Consider the following 20357-nt stretch of genomic DNA (forward strand, 5'->3'; position numbering starts at 1 on the left):
ATTCCATCCCTATAACTTCAGTTGCTGAATGTAGTTTCATTTTTATTATTAATTTTGTTGAATTTTTTACAGCTTGTTTCCGTTTTCTAACGCATAACATTTAATGACACTTCATACAGTTCTAGGTTCTCTACATAATTCCATTTCTGTAGTTTTGCCATCAGCTTACTCTATTTGCCCTCCCCGCTCCTGCCCCCTACCTCGAACAAAATCTACCTATTTAAAACATCGACTGCAGTAGCAAAATACAGTACTCTAGTATGTTGTTCTGAGTAGACAAGTCTTTCACTATTTATACATCCATTCTTCTAGGCTTATACTTTTAATATTTTAACAAAAAAAAATCTTTATACAGTTTTGTTTATATACATTCAGAGTAAGAACTTATGACTTCATATTTCCAAAGTTTCTCAATTTGAATATCTTTAGAGGCTTATTCAGTTTCATCCCCTTTTACAGATTTATGCATCCATTCTGGTATCTTAACAGAAAGTTTTTACGTATTGACTTTCTAGAACTTTTGTGTAAGACTCTCTTTTATTGATCCCACAGAATCCTTGTCCTCCCACCCCTTCCCTTGCCTTCTTTGCCCACTGTCAATCTCCCCTCAGTTCATTTTATGACTTCATTATTTTATACCGCTTACATTTTACAGATACATTATTCTACACTATTAGTGTTTTAATGAGAATTTTTAAATAATTATGTGTTCTTTAATTTTAATATTACCTCTCTTGTTACGTCACACCCTCACCACTTCCTCCCTGCTTCCTTTCACCTCCTCCTATCAGCCTTACTCCATTTCTCCTCCCCCCTCCTGCCCTATACCTCCAATGACATCTACCCATTTAAAACATCAACTGCAATAGCAAAATACGGTACTCTGATATGTTTTTTCTGAATAGACAAGATGTAATTACTTAGGTAATTCTTCTTTTATGTATAACTCCTTTCTTTTCTGCTATTATAAAGTATTAGATGGTACGTATTTAGTTTTAGTTTGTTTTAGATCAGATGATACAGTGAGATCAAAACACGTAATGAAATTATAAAAGTGTGCAACTGAGACAGAACAATGAATAAGAATTGTCTTGAGTATCTACTTGTATACAGGGGGTGAATTACTCAAGACAATTATGCTGACTATAGTCTCTTTAGGAGGTGTTAGATTTTAATTCTGTTACAGTTATTCTCTTGATCATTTTTAATGTTTTCCTAAATTGCTCCAGGTGCAGTAATGTTTCCTTAAACAAAACTTTAGCAATTTCCTTCCACATCTTTATGAAGAAGCAGTCTTATCACCCACCCTAGAAGGTTTCAATGACTGTAGAATGTTCAGTGTTAATAGAAAGAGAATGAAACATAAAAGCTATACTGACCTGATTAATGATTGTTATAGGCATTTTAAGCATTTCTGGGGAACTTAACTTCCGAATCATAGCTTCCATGTGATGAAGATTTTAAAGATACTGTGCTGTGACAAAAGAAAATTGATAGATAAGAATCCATAGTAAAGGAAGTGCTAGTTATAGAACAATGTGTAACTGAAATTTACAGTGTGAAGAAAATTCTAGCTGTATATTTGACAGGAAAGTCAATCAGAAAGAATGCAGTGATATAAATCTTTTGTTCTTTTTAATGTACATACAAATATTGCAAGAAAAATACCTAAATCTGTTGATCTGATGAGACAATATGAAGACTTCAGTGCTTTTACATGATTAAACTTGGATGTACAACATTGGCAGTTTATTGTACTATCAAAATGCAATTTAGATGAAATGGTAGTTTAGTCACAGTCACACTTTTTGGTACAGCAATAGCAAAGAATAGAGAAGTTCTTTTTTTCCACTTTAAATAATGGCAAATGGAGTGGGAAGAAAAGCTCTTGATTGGATGGGTGAAAAATGCCAGATCTCAAGCAAATGTGCGTTGTTGGAAATTCCAGGATGGAATATAATATGTATATATAAGCATAGAGTGCTACTTGTCAAACAGAAGAATTTCTGAGCAGTGGGCAGACATGTAGAAAAGACAGAAAATTGCTTAGTCTCATTGAAAAAAGAAGCAGTTTTACAGTTATGCTCTTTTTATATTTGTTATAACTTCTTGTAATATGCTTTTTATAAAATAATATAGGGTATGATACTAATCATGCTCCTTACTGCTACATAGAATAATGTAAATCATGTAGAGACAGTGAATGCCAGAGCAGCATTCAGTTGCATAAATGTGAAACTTGTATCTATCCCGTAAGTGAAAGATACAGAAAAGACTGTAATGCTTTATATGTAACCAGTAACTGTCCCATATTTGTCTTTCAATGAAGAAATGACCTCTTACTGTTATTCTGCTCTTCTGTAAAGGCTTTAGATTCAGCCATAGAGTCTATTACAAATTCAGTGATCAGACCTGGAGGTCCATGCAGTGGTGGCCAGCTGCCATGCCATATTTTGCAGATGGCATCATTTGGGTGCAGTATTGAGGGGCTATCCCTGCCATTGTCAGCCTTCCAGACTTTGGAGCTGTTTTAACTCCAAATACAATAAAAGGCACAGTTGTGAGAAACAAACTATTTATTAAATCATGGCATGACAGCATAAGTACAGTACAGTACAGTTTAGAGAACATACAGAAGACTGCTGGTGGGAGCTAGTATATGGCCGTATAAGAAGCATTTGCATACCAGGGGCTGCTTGCTATCGGATTCAGGTGATAGAGATGCTGGAACGAGGTCGGCTATCTTTCGTAGCAGCCAAGAGCAGCTGAAGGGTGTGTTGCTCAAATGAGTGCCCCTATCGAGATGCACCGTAGTGGCGGATATGCAGTAATGTGAGGTGTACTTCACACATCCTTCTGTGGGAGGATGAGTGACCAAATGCTGGCTCCTCCACGGTACATTGATGGTTGATACATTCATATTGTGTGAAGCGATTATCCTGGGTGCAAACAGTTCCCAGTCCATGTGAACCAGCGAGTGGTGATCGAAGTGGTGTAAACATGGATGTGCACATCTTCACACCCCTCAAGGAGAGCAGGCGGATGACCTCAACACCCTATCGGCAGCAGTCATGTTGACATCGGACTCTTCTCTAGGTTCTGTGAGCTAGAGAGTCACGTCCAAAGATAGCATGTGCGATGCCAGCAAGTGGGTGTCATTAGTGTAGGAGGCACCTGTGGGCACACCGATAGAGCCCCAGTATGCCCTCCCCTGGAAGAGATGGCATTGCAGGGACTTCAAGAGGCTGAGCAACATCATCTGTGTGGGGCTGATCCACTGGTGGAGAAACCAGAGACCACTTTGGGAGGGTGGACAAGCAGAGCCCAGGCAGTGTGCTGCCCACTGTGAACTGCTATGATGGTGGAAGGAAGGCCTATGCCCATCCAAGGTCAACTGAGCGCGCTCAACAGGGCACTCATCTATATGCCCCATGGACACAAGACACCTGTACCGGCTGTTGATGGTGCCTGGAATCGAGTACCTGTGTTATCAGAATCCTTGAGCCCAGACTGGAGTTCTAGATGCAAACTGCAATGATATCAGTGGTGCTTCAGGGTAGTTGTCTGGCAGCAGGAGATGGAGCAGAGCCTGCGGCTGCTGGCCATGTAAGAGTTCGCTCGGGCTCTTGTCCCCAATTGGAGTCGTTCTGTAAGAACTGAGAAAGAACATAAGGGCCTCTTCCACTGGAAATTCCGTGACATATTTGCGTTTTTAAGTTTGCACAAGACATTCTGCCTCACCATTGGATTGTGGATGAAAGAGGGCCCCATGACATGGCAGATGCCATGGTGGGTGCAAAAATCTGTAAAGGATTGAGACAAAAATTCAGGACCATTGTCCAAAACCACTGTATGTTCTAGCCCTCCAACTGAAAAAAAAAATTTGACAGCGCATTGGCACTCCCGACTGCTGTAGTAGATGGACAACAAACAACATAAGGGTACTTAAAAAGGCATCAACACCCAATGATCAAAAACTGTCTAAAAAGTACCAGCAAAGTTGATATAAATTCATTCCCAAGATAGTGTGGGCACTGGCAAAGGGGAAAAACAGTGTGTAGTGCCGCCTGTTGATTTGAACACTTGTGGCAAGTTACAGCAAGGTGCTCTGCCTCATGGTCAGTAGCAGGCCAGAACATGTACTGACGTGTCAATAATTTAGTGTAGGAGGCTCCCCAATGACCTAGATATAACAGGTTGAGGACCTCTCTACTCAATGTTACTGGAATCACAATATGGGTGTACCCCCTTCGATCGTCATGAGAATGGCAGGATCTAATGGGGAAAGATGATGACAGATAGCATAGAAATTCCGCAATGGGTTGGATGCCCACGTTGGATCACCCACACAACTTGTTTAAGTGCTGTGTCTGCAGCTACTGCGAATTCAATCCTGGAGCTAGTAATGGGGAAACTATCAAGGACCTGTCTTGCTTTGCTGTCATGTTGAAAACAAAACAATTCTTCCTGATCAAACAATGAATCAGGCTCCATGGGCAGCCAAGACAATGCATATGCATTTGAGTGCTTCAGTGTGGGACAAAAGTGGATCTCATAATTATATCTCAACAAAAATAAGGCCTAACATTGAAGACAATGAGTGGCTTTGTTAGGTAATGCAGTTGAAGGGCGAAACAAGGAAACTGAAGGTTATTGGTCTGTGACTAAGGGGAATTTTGCACCATATAAGAATGCATGAAATTCTTTTAGGGGATAAACGATCTCAAGGGCTTTGTTTTCTACTTGCAAATAGTGCTGCCAAGCTGCATTCAGCATTTTAATACAAAACCAGTAGTTTTCACAGAGTCATCCATATGATTATGTGCCATACCTGCCTCCACCTCATACTGGGATGTACCTGTGGCCAAGACTAAATGTTTGCCACAAGGCAAAGTACAGAGTGTAATTTGTTTTTTAAGTTGGACATGTGTATGCTCACAGGCGGGTGACCACTGGAAATGAACAATTCTATCAAGCAACTGATGCAGCAGGCAAGCCAGAATGGCTGCAACCAGAACATGTGATAGTATGCTGTTTTACCAAGGAATGCCTGAGCTCCTACAAATTGATGTGCTTGTAATGAAGAGAAGATATCAAACTACATGTTTCATCAAAAGAGAGTGAAACCCATTCCTGCAAAGAGGCTAATTGACATAACAACTGGTACTTCTAAGAAGGATTCCATGATAAAAACAAAGCCTCTCAAATTTCTTCATCTGTCACCCTAAATGCAACAAAGTGCTGGTGGAGCCATGTTTCAGAAGCTTTCCAATCTTCAGCAGAGTCATTGTGTGATGGAAACGGCAATGGGTGCATATGAGACAGTAAAGCCTGGAATGTCAATGTAACCACAAGTTTTTCCAAGGTGGCCATAGTAAATTGCTGCTACTGGAGAAGTGATTGAAGTACTGCTTCTGTGGATAAGTTACACATAAAAACAGTGACTTCAGTTGAGTTCTGCTCATCATCAGTTGTATTCTAACTCCAAATACAATAAAAGACATGGTCATTGGCATGCACCACAGTAGTGGTGGCAGATGTGGAGTAATGGGCAGGTTACTGCAGGTTCCACTACTTCTCGTTTAAATAGCTTCTCAGTTGACATCACAAGTGACTAATATTTTCCTCCTTTTGCAACTTATAAACTCCAAACCTGTAGTTATTTGAGCTATTTAAATTCCCTTCAAAAAATTTCCGATAGATGTCGTCACTAATGTTTTACTGAAGTGAAGCAGAGCAAATCATAATAATATGTTTCTTATTTTATCTATCATCGCAATCAGAAGTAAAATTATATATTATTCTGATACAGGTAGTGTGCTATCTATAAGGTCACCGAGCTTCACCAGTCATGGCACTATGACCACCACCTGTGACACAACATTCTGTATTAACTGGACTCTTTGGGTCAAGCAACACCAGTACTTGAACTACAAGTTCCGTATAAAGATGGTCATCTCAGGCCATAGAGCCAATCTTTTTACTCCAGACTGACATTACTCTCTTGCTACCAGATAGCAATTATCACAAGGACAGTTGCTGCAGGACTGTGTATGAATTCGGCATTGATTCTACCTGAACTTGTTTTTTGATGAACAGAGGGACAGAATTAGTGCTACCTCACCTGTTGATTAATAGTAACTATCGGTTTTTCTAATGTTGGTTATCTTTGTTTGTGTTGACACTTGTTCTGTGTGTGGTGTCTTCCTTTTTCTCCTCTGTGGACCGAGGTATTAAATTTGCTAGCACATTTATTCTTCCTTGCATTTGTGCCTTGAGAATGGCAGGGTGTGCTCCTGTCGAAATATCGGCGGTGTTCGAGGACGTCACCCGGCAGCAAACCCGTAAGTTATTTGAACATTCAATTCACCGGGAAAAGTTAAGGTCTCACAAGATCATTTATGTATATAGAAAATAATAGTGGTCCTATCACATTTCTCTAAGGCACTGCTGATGATACCCATATCTCTAAAGAACACTCGGTGTCAAGAACAACACACTGGCTTCTGTTATTATATGCTCATACCTTTGGTAACAATTTTCGGTGGGGCACTGTGTCAAATGCTTTACGGTAATGGAAATATATGGAATCTGCCTGTTGCCCTTCATCCATAGTTTGCAGTATATCAAATGAGCAAAGAGCAAGCTGAGTTTCACAGGAGTGGCGCTTTCGAAAACCATGCTGATTCATAGACATAAGCTTTTTGTTCTCAAGGAAATTTATGATACTCAAACTTAGATTATCGAATTCTGCAGCAAACTGATGTTAAGGACGTAGGCCTGCAATTTTGCAGGTCCATTCTTTAACCCTTCATACATACAGTAGTCACCTATGCTTTTTACCAGTCACTTGGAACTGTGCACTGGGTGAGAGATTCGCAATAAATGCAGGCTAATTGAGGGCCATTGCCGCAGAGTACTCCTTGTAAAACTGAATTTGGATTTCATCTGAACCTGATGACCTATTTGTTTTCAACTTTTTCCATTGTTTCTCTATGCCAAGGATGCCTATTACCATATCGTCTGTACAGGAGACTATGTGATGGTCAAATAATTGTAGGTTTGTATGATTCTTCTATCTGAATGATTTGTTAAATGAGAAAATTACAGCTTTGGCTTCCCGTTTGCTATCTTTTATTGCCACAACGGACTGGTCAATGAGTGACTGTGTGGAAGTCTTAGACACACTCAGTGAATTTACATAGGACCAGAATTTTCCTGGGCTTTTGGCCAGATCTTTCACTAAGGAATGACGGTGATAGTTGTTGTACACTTCACACATAATTCGTTTCACAGGCACGCGAATCTCTGCTATCCTTTGCTCTCTTTGTTTTTGCATTCTTGTTTGAAGTGAGAGTACAGCAGCCTTTGCTTCCTCAGAAATTTCTGAATTTCATGGGCAAACCCTGGAGGGTCTTCACTGTCTTTAATTCACTCACTAGACACATACAGGTACTTTTTCAAAGTATGATTTATGATCTTTTTAATGTTGGCCATTATTCCTCTATTTCCATCATCCTGGGACTAAGTGATGTCTCCTCATTGTCTAAGTGATGCTAACAACTGCTTATCAGCTCTTTCCAGCAAAAACCCTCTCTTAGGTTTCTAGACTAATTCATTAACTTCAACAAACATAGTCACCATGATGACATCATGATCATAAATCTCCGTCCCTATACTGTCTCCATCAGTAAGGTCCAACCTATTTGTAGCTACAGGGTCTAAGATATTTCCGTTGCGTATAGGCTGCCGAACTACCTGCTCAAGACAGTTTTCAGAAAATTTGTTCAAAAGTACTTTGCAAGACTGTATGTCTATACCCCTTCCAATGAATCCATAGACATCCCTTTTTATACGCGGTAGTTTAAAGTAACCTCCAACTTGTGTTGTGTGATGTGGGTATTTATGTGCTATTGACCGTAGACTTTCTTTCAGTGACTCTAGAACTGTTACAGCAAAATTAGGTGGCCAGTAAAAACATCCAACAATTAACTTGATTTCACCTAGACTAGTTACACAGGACCAAATAACTTCGCTGTCACACTCAATTTCGATTTCAGTGCAGACAATATTTTTGTCAACTGTAATGAACACTCCCCTTCCTATGGCATCTAATCTGTCTTTCCAATATACGTTCCATGTCTAGCTAAATATTTCAGAGCCTTCTACTTTGGGTTTCAGCCATCTGTCAGTACCAAGAATAATTTAAGCATGAGAACTTTAATAGAGGGCAATAAATTTGGAAACTTCCTTACAAATATCTGACAGTCTGCTGATAAAATTTTGACAGTCACAGTGTCTTTACTCTGAATGCAGTATGATTTTGCTATCTGCGTATCAACTGGTGAGTGTTTATCAGAATACCTCCAACTACCGCCTAGCCTAAACAACCCCCTTTGTCCACTCCGCAAGTACTCTGCTACCCGAGTAGCTGCTTCCTTTGTGTAGTGCACCCATGACCTACCGGGTACAGTCCTACAAATCTCCACCCAATATTGCAGGTCCAGAAATCTGCAGCCAAGTCCGTCACAGAGTTGACAGAGCCTTTGGTTGAGAACCTCCACTCAGATGCAAATCAAAGGACCCCAATCAACTCTGGGAACAAAGCTGCAAATTGTGAGTTCTGCATGTGCCCTTTGCAGGAGGCCAACAGCCATCCACCTGTATTGCTGAGAACAGCCTCAAAATGCAGGCATCAGGCTCCATTGGTGCCGACATGAACCACAGCTTGCAGACAACTGTGCACTGCATGCTCGATAGCTGCAGGCAAGGTCCCATGACAGACTTAACGAGTGCACATTGCCTTTCTTTCCAGCCCTGAATGCAATCTTCCTTAGGGGCTCCAAACACTCCTACTGTTGGAGCTCCCAATAACTAGCAAACCACCGCCCACATGTGCCTTCTCAAGCACTGCTGAAGGAATGGCCACCTGTTCACTCAGAAAGTAAATAGAAAAGGCCAGATGGTCAGCCTCCACACTGGCCCTCTGCCTTGAGTGATGCAGATTCTTTACCACCAGCCTCCCATTCAGCTGTGGGGAGAGGGAGATCTACCGCATCATGTACACTAGAAGGTGATTCGGCAACAGAGCCTGTGGGCAAAAAAAGTGAAATCTGAGGTGTCTCATGTGACGCGACTGAAGGCAGCTGACGGTAGCCAAACAGGCATTCAGCTTTTCGCAAACTCCTGCGTCCATGCACATCATGCACACACCCTACCCATCCTAGAAAGACTCTTCAAACTGTAATAGCAGACAGAAACGTAGATATGCAACTTGCTACCCTCCTGATGTGTCACCAATGGACATTGAAGCCTTAATGAGCTGTGTAACTGGCTGCTCAGAAGGAATGAAAACTACACTACGGACTGCCAGAATTTACCCTTACAATTAAAAACATGATATTAAACCTCATAAACAGGGAAACTGCACAAACTTTAAGAAATATACTACTAGCAAAACACAGGAAAAACTAAATATGTAACTCACTGCCCTGTAGACATGAACAGGCAACAGCTGAGGGCCTGACTGACTGGTTTACTAAATGAACAGATGTTTCACTTCGAAACAAAATAAATGAACAACTACTGCACTACAGAGGGCCTGAATTTACACTTACAGTTACAAAATGCCAGATTAATCTTTTTAAATAGAAAAACATTCATGAAATTTGAAAAATCTACTGTTAGGAAAAACAGAGAAAGCTAAATACATAACTTTCCACTCTGGAGATGTGAATAGGCGGCAGCTGAGGACATATTATGAATGCGAAAGTTAGTTTGTTTGTGTGTGTGTGTGTGTGTGTGTGTGTGTGTGTGTGTGTGTGTGTGAGAGAGAGAGAGAGAGAGAGAGAGAGATGGCTTTGGACGAAATTTGAAATGGAGATATCTTGTACTCTGAGTTAACACATAGGCTACCTTATACTATACAGGGTGTAGCAGCATTCATAGTTGGATATTAAAAACACACCATCAGGCAGTAACTGTAATTTATTTATTACCTTTTATGTCAATTAATAGTTAAAGGTATGCCATTTACTAATGTGTAAGTCATTGTCCATTGTGTGGATTGCTTTTTGAATATAACTCCTGTCAAATGATGCCCCCTCTGCACCACACATTCATCTAGGCAACGTTGGAAGCTTTCCATAATTCGGCGTAACGTATTCCATGGGACATTGGCGATGGCAGTTCTGATGCGATCCTTCAACTCAGGAATGGTGGCACAACGTGTTCATAACACTTCTTGCTTCAGGTAGCCCCAAAGGAAAAAGTCTGCACTTGAAAGGTCAGTTGAGCGAGGCAGCCAGGAAATGTCACCAAAACGGGAAATTACTCTACCGGGAAATGTCTGTAGCAATAAATCCATGCAAATTCTGACCGTATGCGAGGTCACTCCATCATGTTGAAAACATAATTGTTCCACATCCACATCGACCATACCTAATTACAGAAGAGCGAAGTCTTGCAGCATCTTTAGGTGGCGTTCACTGGTGACAGTTACAGCCACACCGCTATCATCCTCAAAGAAGTAAAGGCCAATAACCCCAAAGGAAGCGACTCCACACCACACTGTGACATGAGAACTGTGCAAGGGTTTGATGTGTAGTTCATGTGGGTTTACGTCACTCTGATAACCCATATTCCGTTTATTCATTGAACCACATAACTCGAAATGAGCTTCATCTGACATCAGGATGGTGTGCAACATTTGTGGATTTTGGCGAAGAAGATCACACACGGTTAAGCAGAATGTTTCATGTGCAACCCAATCGTGAATCCTAATTTCCTGAATAATCTGCAGCTTATATGGGTGAAAATGGAGATCTTTGTGCAATATACTCCTGAATGGGTGATCGGACATATGCACAGTTTGCGCATGACGACAAACAGATCTTTTTGGGCTACGCAATAGTGCAGCATGAACATCTTCCACGGCTTCTGGTGTCCGCACAGTTTTTTCACTTCTTCCCAGTTTGCCATTGCAAACAAAACCTGTTGTTTGAAATGCACGTTCCCACCTCACAGTGGTCCGTCCATCTGGAACTTTCCCATGCCGTCCCAATTTGGAATGTTGCTGAAATAGATGCTGGATATCAATAACAGAGTTGTTATTCTTGAAATAACTTTCAACAGCAAAGGCACGATGCTGTGCACTCCACCACTCCATATCACTGTCACATTCGAAATGGCAGCTCATTAGTACACGAATGCAGCACGAGCTGGCGCGCATTCCTGCAGTACATCATTGTACTACGCAACTCAAATTACGCTATGAACGCTGCCGCACCCTGTATATACCTACATGTCAAAGGGGTTGGGGTTGGGGCAAAAAAGAAGTGTAGCCCATGACACGCGAATACCCATACGTTATTCATCCAGTGTTTGAGAATGAGAACCTTTAGTGACTTGCAACATACTTTACATATAATATCAAACCTTTACAAAACTTTTTTCTCATTGACAACCCCAACAAAATGATGAAAAGGGTAAAAGTTTCTTGCTTACTACATTTTTGCTGTTCATGCAGTAAATGTGCCACATGAAGCATGAAATTTTAATTTACTATTTCTGTACTACTAACTGTATTCATGACACACTTTGCAGATAATATTCACATATACAACTGACTGTACCAGTGAAATTATATCATTGTACAATACATCATTCAGGACATGTGATGTCAAATACTGAGATTCATGAAAAATTGTTGCATCATGCGTGGTGTTTTAATTTATTACTTCTTTACTACTAACTCTATTTGTAACACGTTTTGCAGACAGTATCCACATCCACATGCTTAGTTCCACTAAACATACATACAAAAATACATTATTTTACAATTTTACAACACATAGTTTGGGAGCTAAGATGTCATACACTGAGATCTGAGATACGCAAAAAGCTGCCTTTTGATTTATTCCGGATGGTATTTTCATTCTGTCTTTGCAACTACAAGAAAATGTGTGGTTTTTTTTCCAGACACATTTCACTTTATTGAGGTAAAGCATAATAATGCCTGTAATTAAACATATTTACAGTTTGATTTGTTTTTAAGATTGGAAAACAGTTCATTAACAATATGTTAACATATTGTTTGTATCTTTAATTACAAACCACTGGTGATGCTTTACCTCAATAAAGCAAAATGTCTCTGGTGAAAAAAACACGCATTTTCTTGTAGTTGCAACGACAGAACAAAAATAACCTCAGGCACTGTAAAGCAACTATGGACAGTATGGCCACACAAATGAAGAATTTTCATGTATTACTTCTTTACTAATTCTATTTGCAATACATTTTGCAGACAGTGTCCACATATGCCACTGAACATACATGTAAAAATATATCATTGTTTGTCACATAGTTCAGGTGATATGATGTTATAAACATTGAGCTGCATAAAAGTGAAACTACCAGATGAAATTCACTAGATATACATGTGAAATACATGTATGAATACATGTGAAATATGTTAAATACATGTGAAATGTATTTGACATGTGTACATGGGCAAAGGCATGATTAAAAAACTCATCCTAAACTCCTGGAATGATTTCAACCAAATTTGGTACTAATATTAGTTACAATCTGGAAAGAAATACTGTGGGGGGTAAGAACCACCAGAGCCTCCTACAGAGACAGGGATGATAACGAGGAGAGAGAAGGGGAGGAGGAGATGGACAGAGAGAGGGGGAGGAGGAAATGGACAAAGAAAGGAGGGAGGAGGAGACAGACGGAGAGTGAGAGGTGGAGATGGACCAGGTGGGGTATGGACAGAGAGAGAGCAAAGGAGGATATGGACTATTAAAAGACTGGAATAAGTACATAGCCAGGCATATGTTTATAAACAACTCTTTAACATGGGTAACAGTGCACAGCTAGTAATGATATAAATATCTTTTTACAGCATCCTGTTGGAATGTGTCCATTTTGGATATCAATCTGTCATAACTTCTTTGTTGTATGGTGTTTCTCGTTTTCCTTTCTTTCCTGTTTTCCAATCCTCAGCACCATAATTCTATGAATGTTTAGTGCGTCAACTGTCCACCACTCTTGAAACATCTAAAATCATAGCCACATAATTGCAGTAGAGTTCAATGTGCTTGCCAACAGGCTCACACATTCACGGCCATGTTTGTGGGTTACAAATCCCCTCTCAACCTTTGATACCTTCTAATGCCACGAACATGTTCACTGATTACCTCCTTTCTGACAAACCTGAGCTAAGACATGTCACATTGTTCCTAGAACAACACCAGTACAAAAACACTAGTTCACAATCAGAGTTAACACATGCAACACACTCCAGTGTTCGAAAACACGAAACTTCACGACAAGAACTGGGGAACATGGAAAGATTTGGTGCTTAACATCACATACTACTCTTTTCTAATGGTGCAGCAGCATGGTACACTATACCTGTTGATCTCTCTGTGGTGCAGAAGAGAAACTGGCTCGTCATTGGTTTTACCTAGGCAGTGGCACGATGTCCCCTCCACCAAGCTGAACTTTCAAGTCTCAGTTTACTGTGATTGCACTGTAGCACTTCTAAGCTGTATATTCTTGTACTACTGTGGAGCAACAATTCCTCATCTTGAACCAGCTCGAATATTGCAGGAGTGGTCAATAACATGTAACATGCTCCAATTACATGAGTTTGGTTAGGTATCTGCATTCATAATCTGCTGCAAATCCAGACTTTGGCTTGGTAAAGTGTTTTTTATGTATTTGATCCATTGCTTTTTATGTGTTTGATCCATTGTTTTTTTATGTGTTTGATCCATCTCTTCGTTTTACACCCTCTTGGCTTCATGCATTAGAGTTCTTTATCAAACCACACTCTAGCTGTTATTGAAGGGTACAGTCTTTTGAGATGACCAAACCATTACAGCATAACTGGACTGTATGCTTAAATTGAGCAGTGCAAATGTAAGCTGATATGATGTGCATCTACATGTAAAGGCCTTATAAAAGGGATTAATAAAGAATGGGTTGCTGGTGTTCAATGAGCATGCAAAGCTATGGATCCACATTCATATTTTTGTGTAATTCTGTGATAACGCTTGTGTAATTGCAGTGTCAAATAATTAGTTTGCAGATAGGCTCTATACACTGAGAACTAAGGCTTGACATGCTGTAGATAATATTTTTACAAGCAATTCAGCAGAAGAAAGGTCTTTCGGTTACCAGCCCACACAAATTAGGAACTTCACAGTTTATATTAACAGAAACAGAGAGATACCGTGCTTGTGTGTGAAGCACACAATTAAAATGAGATTTTTTACTCTACTTTGGAATCTGTACAGTTTAGTTATTTCCATGTTTCATGGATCATAATTTTGACATCTCACTGTGAAGTGAAACAGCTGTGCACAGTGGCCACACGGTTTGAGGCGCCATGTCACGGATTGCACGGTCCCTCCCACCGAAGGTTCGAATCCTCCCTCGGGCACGGTTGTGTGTGTGTTGTTCTTAGCAAAAGTTAGTTTAAGTAGTGTGTAAGTCTAGGGACCAATGACCTCAGCAGTGTGGTCCCTTAGGAATTCACACACATTTGAACATTTGAAGTGGAACAAGTCAATTTTACAATTATGATACACTTCTGAAAGAAAAAATGACAACACGCTGACCATTTCCTTGATTGTGATTATTAAATTTTTTGCATCACGTGGTAAGTGTCCAAAGGTTTTTGTGGATTAATATTTCACCCATTCCTGTGCCACACTGAGACTGACTGATATGCAATGGTTGGACAAAAATAAATATGGTAACACCAAACCCGCAACACGTTACCATGCGTAATACAGCAAAGGAAAACTGTTGGCATTCAAAACATCTTCCATTCATCACAGAATGGATAAATACAGGTCCTGTATGGTTTTCAGGGGAATCTTATACCATTCTCCCTACAAAACAGTGGCACATTCAGGTAAATATGATGGAGATGAGTAGCAACCACTCACCCTTCTCTCCAACGTAAACCAGAAAGGTTCAATAATATTAAGATCTGCTGCCTGTGGTGGCCAAGAGAGATGCAACAGTTCATCCTCATGCTCGCAGAACCAGTCCTGGATAATGCAGGCTGTGTGAATAGGGACCCTGTCGTCTTTTAACACAGAATCACCATTGTAGAACAAACATTTTACCATGGGATAGACCTAATCAGCCAAAATGATCACCTTGGCAGTAGTGCAATGTTGCAGAGTAACAATGGGGCCCAAAAAATAGCACAATATGGCAGCTCAAATCATGGACAAAGCCCCGCCATGTGTCACTTGTGTAACATAAACTTAGCCAGAAGTTAGAGACAGTGTGCAAGAAGATGCATCAAACCAAATCACTTTCTTCCATTGCTCTATTTAACATTTAATGGCTCTGAGCACTATGGGACTTAACATCTGTGGTCATCAGTCCCCTAGAACTTAGAACCACTTAAACCTAACTAACCTAAGGACATCACACACATCCATGCCCGAGGCAGGATTCGAACCTGCGACCGTAGCAGTCGCGCGGTTCCGGACTGAGCGCCTTAACCGCTAGACCACCGCGGCCGGCCCATTGCTCTATAGTCCAGGTTTCATACCTTCAGCACCACATTTTCCTGTTATTCGCATTTGCATCATTGATGAGGGACTTTAGAATTCTACCTCACCCTGCTGTTCCATGCTTATGTTACTCCTTTCATGTTGTTTGAGTGCTAACGAGTGAGACATTTTGTTCCACAGTGTCTTTTGGAACTGTCATCCTTGTATTTTCTGTCACAATCCTCTTCAGTGATTGTCTGTCACAATTACACTGTCACTTTTGTCCGCATTGTGACTTAGCAGATGATCTTTTTCCTCTTTCCATGTATGCAGTGTAAATCTTTGATATGGTGCCTATTGAAATACCAAATACTTTGGCTGTCTTGGTTACAGAAGCACCCAGCATGTTAGCACCAACAATTTGCCAGCATTTGAATGCACAGAACTCCGACATAACTGTTCTGACCACAGCTGCAACTTGAAATATATTGAAGAGATTGCACAGGTTCCATTTGTGCTCAAATACAATCCACTGTATGTCTTCTTCTGATATGATGGTTATGAAAGTTATTGTTGTTTTCAAATTGTAATTATTTTTTACATCAAACTTCATATGGGAATAAATATACTGTTAGGCTGTTGTCAGTATGCCCATCTGTTTAAGGAGCTTTCTGCAAGAGATTCTAGAGTAACAACCATGCATTTTCTTTATTACATGCTTCTGTGTAACACTCTATTCGTTGATGATACGGAACCATGGAATGTAACGATTCATGCTTGTTATTTATTAAAAGTGTTGCCACTGTCAGACATATCTTGTGGTTTCCCACTTTTGAAGCCTGTACTAGATTACTGCACAATCCAAGCTAAGTGATCTGTATAGAACCAACCTCAAGAATTTTAGTTTCGGAATTCACTTTTTATCCTCCTCCATTGATCCAGTCATGGCTGTGTTCATCTAGTGGGTAGAACACTTGACTCCACCCCTGGATGGCTCAGGCTCGATCTTGGACAGGAGCAGGATTTTTCCTCATTCCAATTCCTCCAGGACGGCCCCAGGCACACTCGGCCTGTTATGAAATGAGTCCCAGGTATCTTCCTTCGTTTAAAAGGTGGCCTGGGTGGTGGAGCCTGCCACCTCCCTCTCCTTGTGCCATGGTGAAGAAAGGCTTCACTGTAACTACAGTCAGGCCAGTAGCCTGGTTATAGGCTTGTGCCACAGACTTTACTTTTATTGATCAGTTCAGTTATATTGTGCTGCAGATTGCCAGGTTTCATGTGGTTTGTGAGCACGGTCGCAACCTAGTTGCCGAACAGTGGCCAAGTGTAAATTAGACCACTTAGTGGCAAAGACGAATGGAAAAACTGATAGAAGCCGACCTCGGGGAAGATCAATTTGGATTCCGTAGAAATGTTGGAACATGTGAGGCAATACTGACCCCACGACTTATCTTAGAAGAAAGATTAAGGAAAGGCAAACCTACATTTCTAGCATTTGTAGACTTAGAGAAAGCTTTTGACAACGTTGATTGGAATACTCTCTTTCAAATTCTGAAGGTGGCAGGGGTAAAATACAGGGAGCGAAAGGCTATTTACAATTTGTACAGAAAGCAGATGGCAGTTATAAAAGTCAAGGGGTATGAAAGGGAAGCAGTGGTTGGGAAGGGAGTGAGACAGGGCTGTAGCCTATCCCCAATGTTATTCAATCTGTATATTAAGCAAGCAATAAAGGAAACAAAAGAAAAGTTCAGAGTAGGTATTAAAATCCATGGAGAAGAAATAAAAACTTTGAGGTTCGCCGATGACATTGCAATTCTGTCAGAGACAGCAAAAGACTTGGAACAGCAGTTGAACGGAATGGACAGTGTCTTGAAAGGAGGATATAAGATGAACATCAACAAAAGCAAAACGAGGATAATGGAATGTAGTCGAATTAAGTCGGGTGATACTGAGGGAATTAGATTAGGAAATGAGACACTTAAAGTAGTAAAGGAGTTTTGCTATTTGGGGAGCAAAATAACTGATGATGGTTGAAGTAGAGAGGATATAAAATGTAGACTGGCAGTGGCAAGGAAAGCGTTTCTGAAGAAGAAAAATTTGTTAACATCGAGTATAGATTTAAGTGTCAGGAAGTCGTTTCTGAAAGTATTTGTATGGAGTGTGGCCATGTATGGAAGTGAAACGTGGGTGATAAATAGTTTAGACAAGAGCAGAATAGAAGCTTTCGAAATGTGGTGCTACAGAAGAATGCTGAAGATTAGATGGGTATATCAATAACTAATGAGGAGGTATTGAATAGAATTGGGGGGAGGAGGAGCTTGTGGCACAACTTGACTAGAAGAAGGGATCAGTTGGTAGGACATGTTCTGAGACATCGAGGGACCACCAATTTAGTATTGGAGGGCTGCGTGAGGGGTAAAAATCATAGAGGGAGACCAGGAGATGGATACACTAAGCAGATTCAGAAGGATTTAGGCTGCAGTAGGTACTGGGAGATGAAGAAGCTTGCACAGGATAGAGTAGCATGGAGAGCTGCATCAAACCAGTCTCAGGACTGAAGACCACAACAACAACAACAATAACAGTGGCAAAGCATGCATCCTATCACAACATGGTCAACTTCAGTGACAATGTAAATCCTTCAGTCGTATGACCATCCAGGCCTCAATCTCAGTTGTCTATAGTTAGATCCATAAATCAGTTCTATAAATGATCATCGACACACCCAGAGCGGTGTGGCGCAGTGTTGAGACAGTGTACTTGTATTTGGAAGGGCAGTGGCTTAAATCCATGTCTGGCCATCCAAATGCAGGTTTTCTATTATTTCTCTGAAGTGCTTAAAGTAAATACTGGGAAGTTTCATTTGTTAGGGCACAGCTGATTTCTTCTCCAGTCTGTCTGTAATGAATTTGTTGTCAGTCAAATGCTAGATCCTAATCTTACTTCCTTCATCCACACTGTTTTTCCCTCTCCCCCTCTTTTGTAATTTTTATTTATTTATCTATTCTTTTAACATATAACAGTAAGTACGGTATTCAGTACTAAGCTTGTTGTGCATTTGGAAAGGAAAGTGAATAATCTGTGTGTGTTCCAAGTTTTGAGTTGCAGCAGTGAATTCAAAACTGCTGTAAAACCTATTATGTTTCAGTGAATGGAAAGGTGTACAATAGGAATTACTGCTAGGAGAGAGAACAAAAAAATGCACAGAGAAGAAAAGAAACTGAATCAGGCGATGTGTGTACAAGTGTGATGACAATGAAATGGAAGTGGTCATGTAAACTATTGACTGGATGCTAGATGGACCAAGGCAGCTATTTGTTAGAATCAAAGAGATAAAAAAGGACCAGTATGATACATTATAATGGAGAGTAACAGATGAAAGTACAAAACATTCAGGATGAACATTCTTATGCATCGGAAAGTCTAGTTGTAGAATATATACACCTGTGGATGTCAGTTGGTGTGTGTGTGTGTGTGTGTGTGTGTGTGTGTGAGAGAGAGAGAGAGAGAGAGAGAGAGAGAGAGAGAGACACACAGAGTGTGTGTGTGTAAGAGGGGGCAGGGGGATTGTCATGCACATGCACACGTGTGTGTGTGTGTGTGTGTGTGTGTGTGTGTGTGTGTGTGTGTGTGTGTGTGTAAGAGGGGGCAGGGGGATTGTCATGCACATGCACACGTGGTCACTGTCTGAATAACAACGCAAATTTGAGTGTTTAGTTAAAATGTTCATATTTTGATTTCGATACCTGTCCACTGCTCAATACATCCACTTTATAGTTAATGCTTATCTTTACACAATGTGTTGTATGAGTTATATATAACAAGTTTTGTAATTATTTTCATTGGTTCTAGTGTGTTAACATTTCAAGTTTAAAATAGTTTTTGCAAGCATGGTGATAAACACATTTTGTATGCTGCTTTCATCAAATATCATAATAATGATTCTTTAAAACGTCTTTGTTAGTATTTTTCTTTTCATGTTTGTGTTAACAATGCCAGTATTTATTAGAAATTCTTTTATATGTCAACTGCTACTATAAATTGTCAACTGCTTGTGTTCTTATAACTGGTCATTTTGTTGATCAAATGCTAAGAAAATTTACAAACTAAAACACTGTTAGCTCCTCCTGTGTTGTTATCTGCTCATCATCAGACAGTGTGTATTTTGTCAAAAAATTATATGTTTTCAGTGCAGTGCTTCCTCCTGTTTTTCCTTTTGACTGTTGTTGTTTCTTTATATCTGTACATTTCTTTCACATTCAACACGTTTTCATCATAATAGTTGTTGTTGATGATGATATTTTTTCTTAAAGAGCCACTGTAATGTTTGAGGACAAGTCATTCAATTTTAACTTGAAAAGATTTTTATATTGTGTTTAGTAATGCACGTAACCAATGTAACATGTTCCCCACCAAACATTTTGTTTCAGCATTTGCATTTATCTGCCAGGCAGAACTGAAGCAGAGTTCAGTTCAGTTATGGGCCATTACCCAGTTGAATTTAGATGATTGCCAGAAAGCGGCAATACACATCCTGCATGGCTACTACTTACAGAACAGTGGATTTTACTCATCTGCCCATAAGCAATATGTCAAATCAATAGAAAGTGCCTGGATGATGATAGCTCTTCAACTTCTCTGTTCTAATTACAGTTTTCTCATAACAGAAATTAAAGACAAGATTGGAAGCAGCCCCTCAGGATTCTTAGATTGTTACATTCAACTGTTAAAAACATCAAAAAGTGTGAGTCACTAAATTGGTTATGCTATTGTAATCACAAAGAAAATTACAGTTATGCTTGTAGATAGTAAATATGTTGTTAATGAAGTGAC

General features: G+C 40.1%; 1 protein-coding gene across 3 annotated transcripts in view; it reads left to right on the top strand.

Moving 5' to 3' along the window:
* LOC124721596 overlaps window positions 1-20357 on the top strand; it is a 202150-nt gene that overhangs the window by 97444 nt on the left and 84349 nt on the right. For all 3 annotated transcript variants that reach the window (XM_047246646.1, XM_047246648.1, XM_047246647.1), the window contains exon 4: window positions 19955-20268. In XM_047246646.1, coding sequence (XP_047102602.1) covers window positions 19955-20268 — 314 coding nt within the window. The remainder of the gene's footprint in view (window positions 1-19954; window positions 20269-20357) is intronic.

The sequence above is a fragment of the Schistocerca piceifrons genome, chromosome X (genome assembly GCF_021461385.2).
Source record: "Schistocerca piceifrons isolate TAMUIC-IGC-003096 chromosome X, iqSchPice1.1, whole genome shotgun sequence".
Taxonomy (NCBI): Eukaryota; Metazoa; Arthropoda; class Insecta; order Orthoptera; family Acrididae; genus Schistocerca; species Schistocerca piceifrons.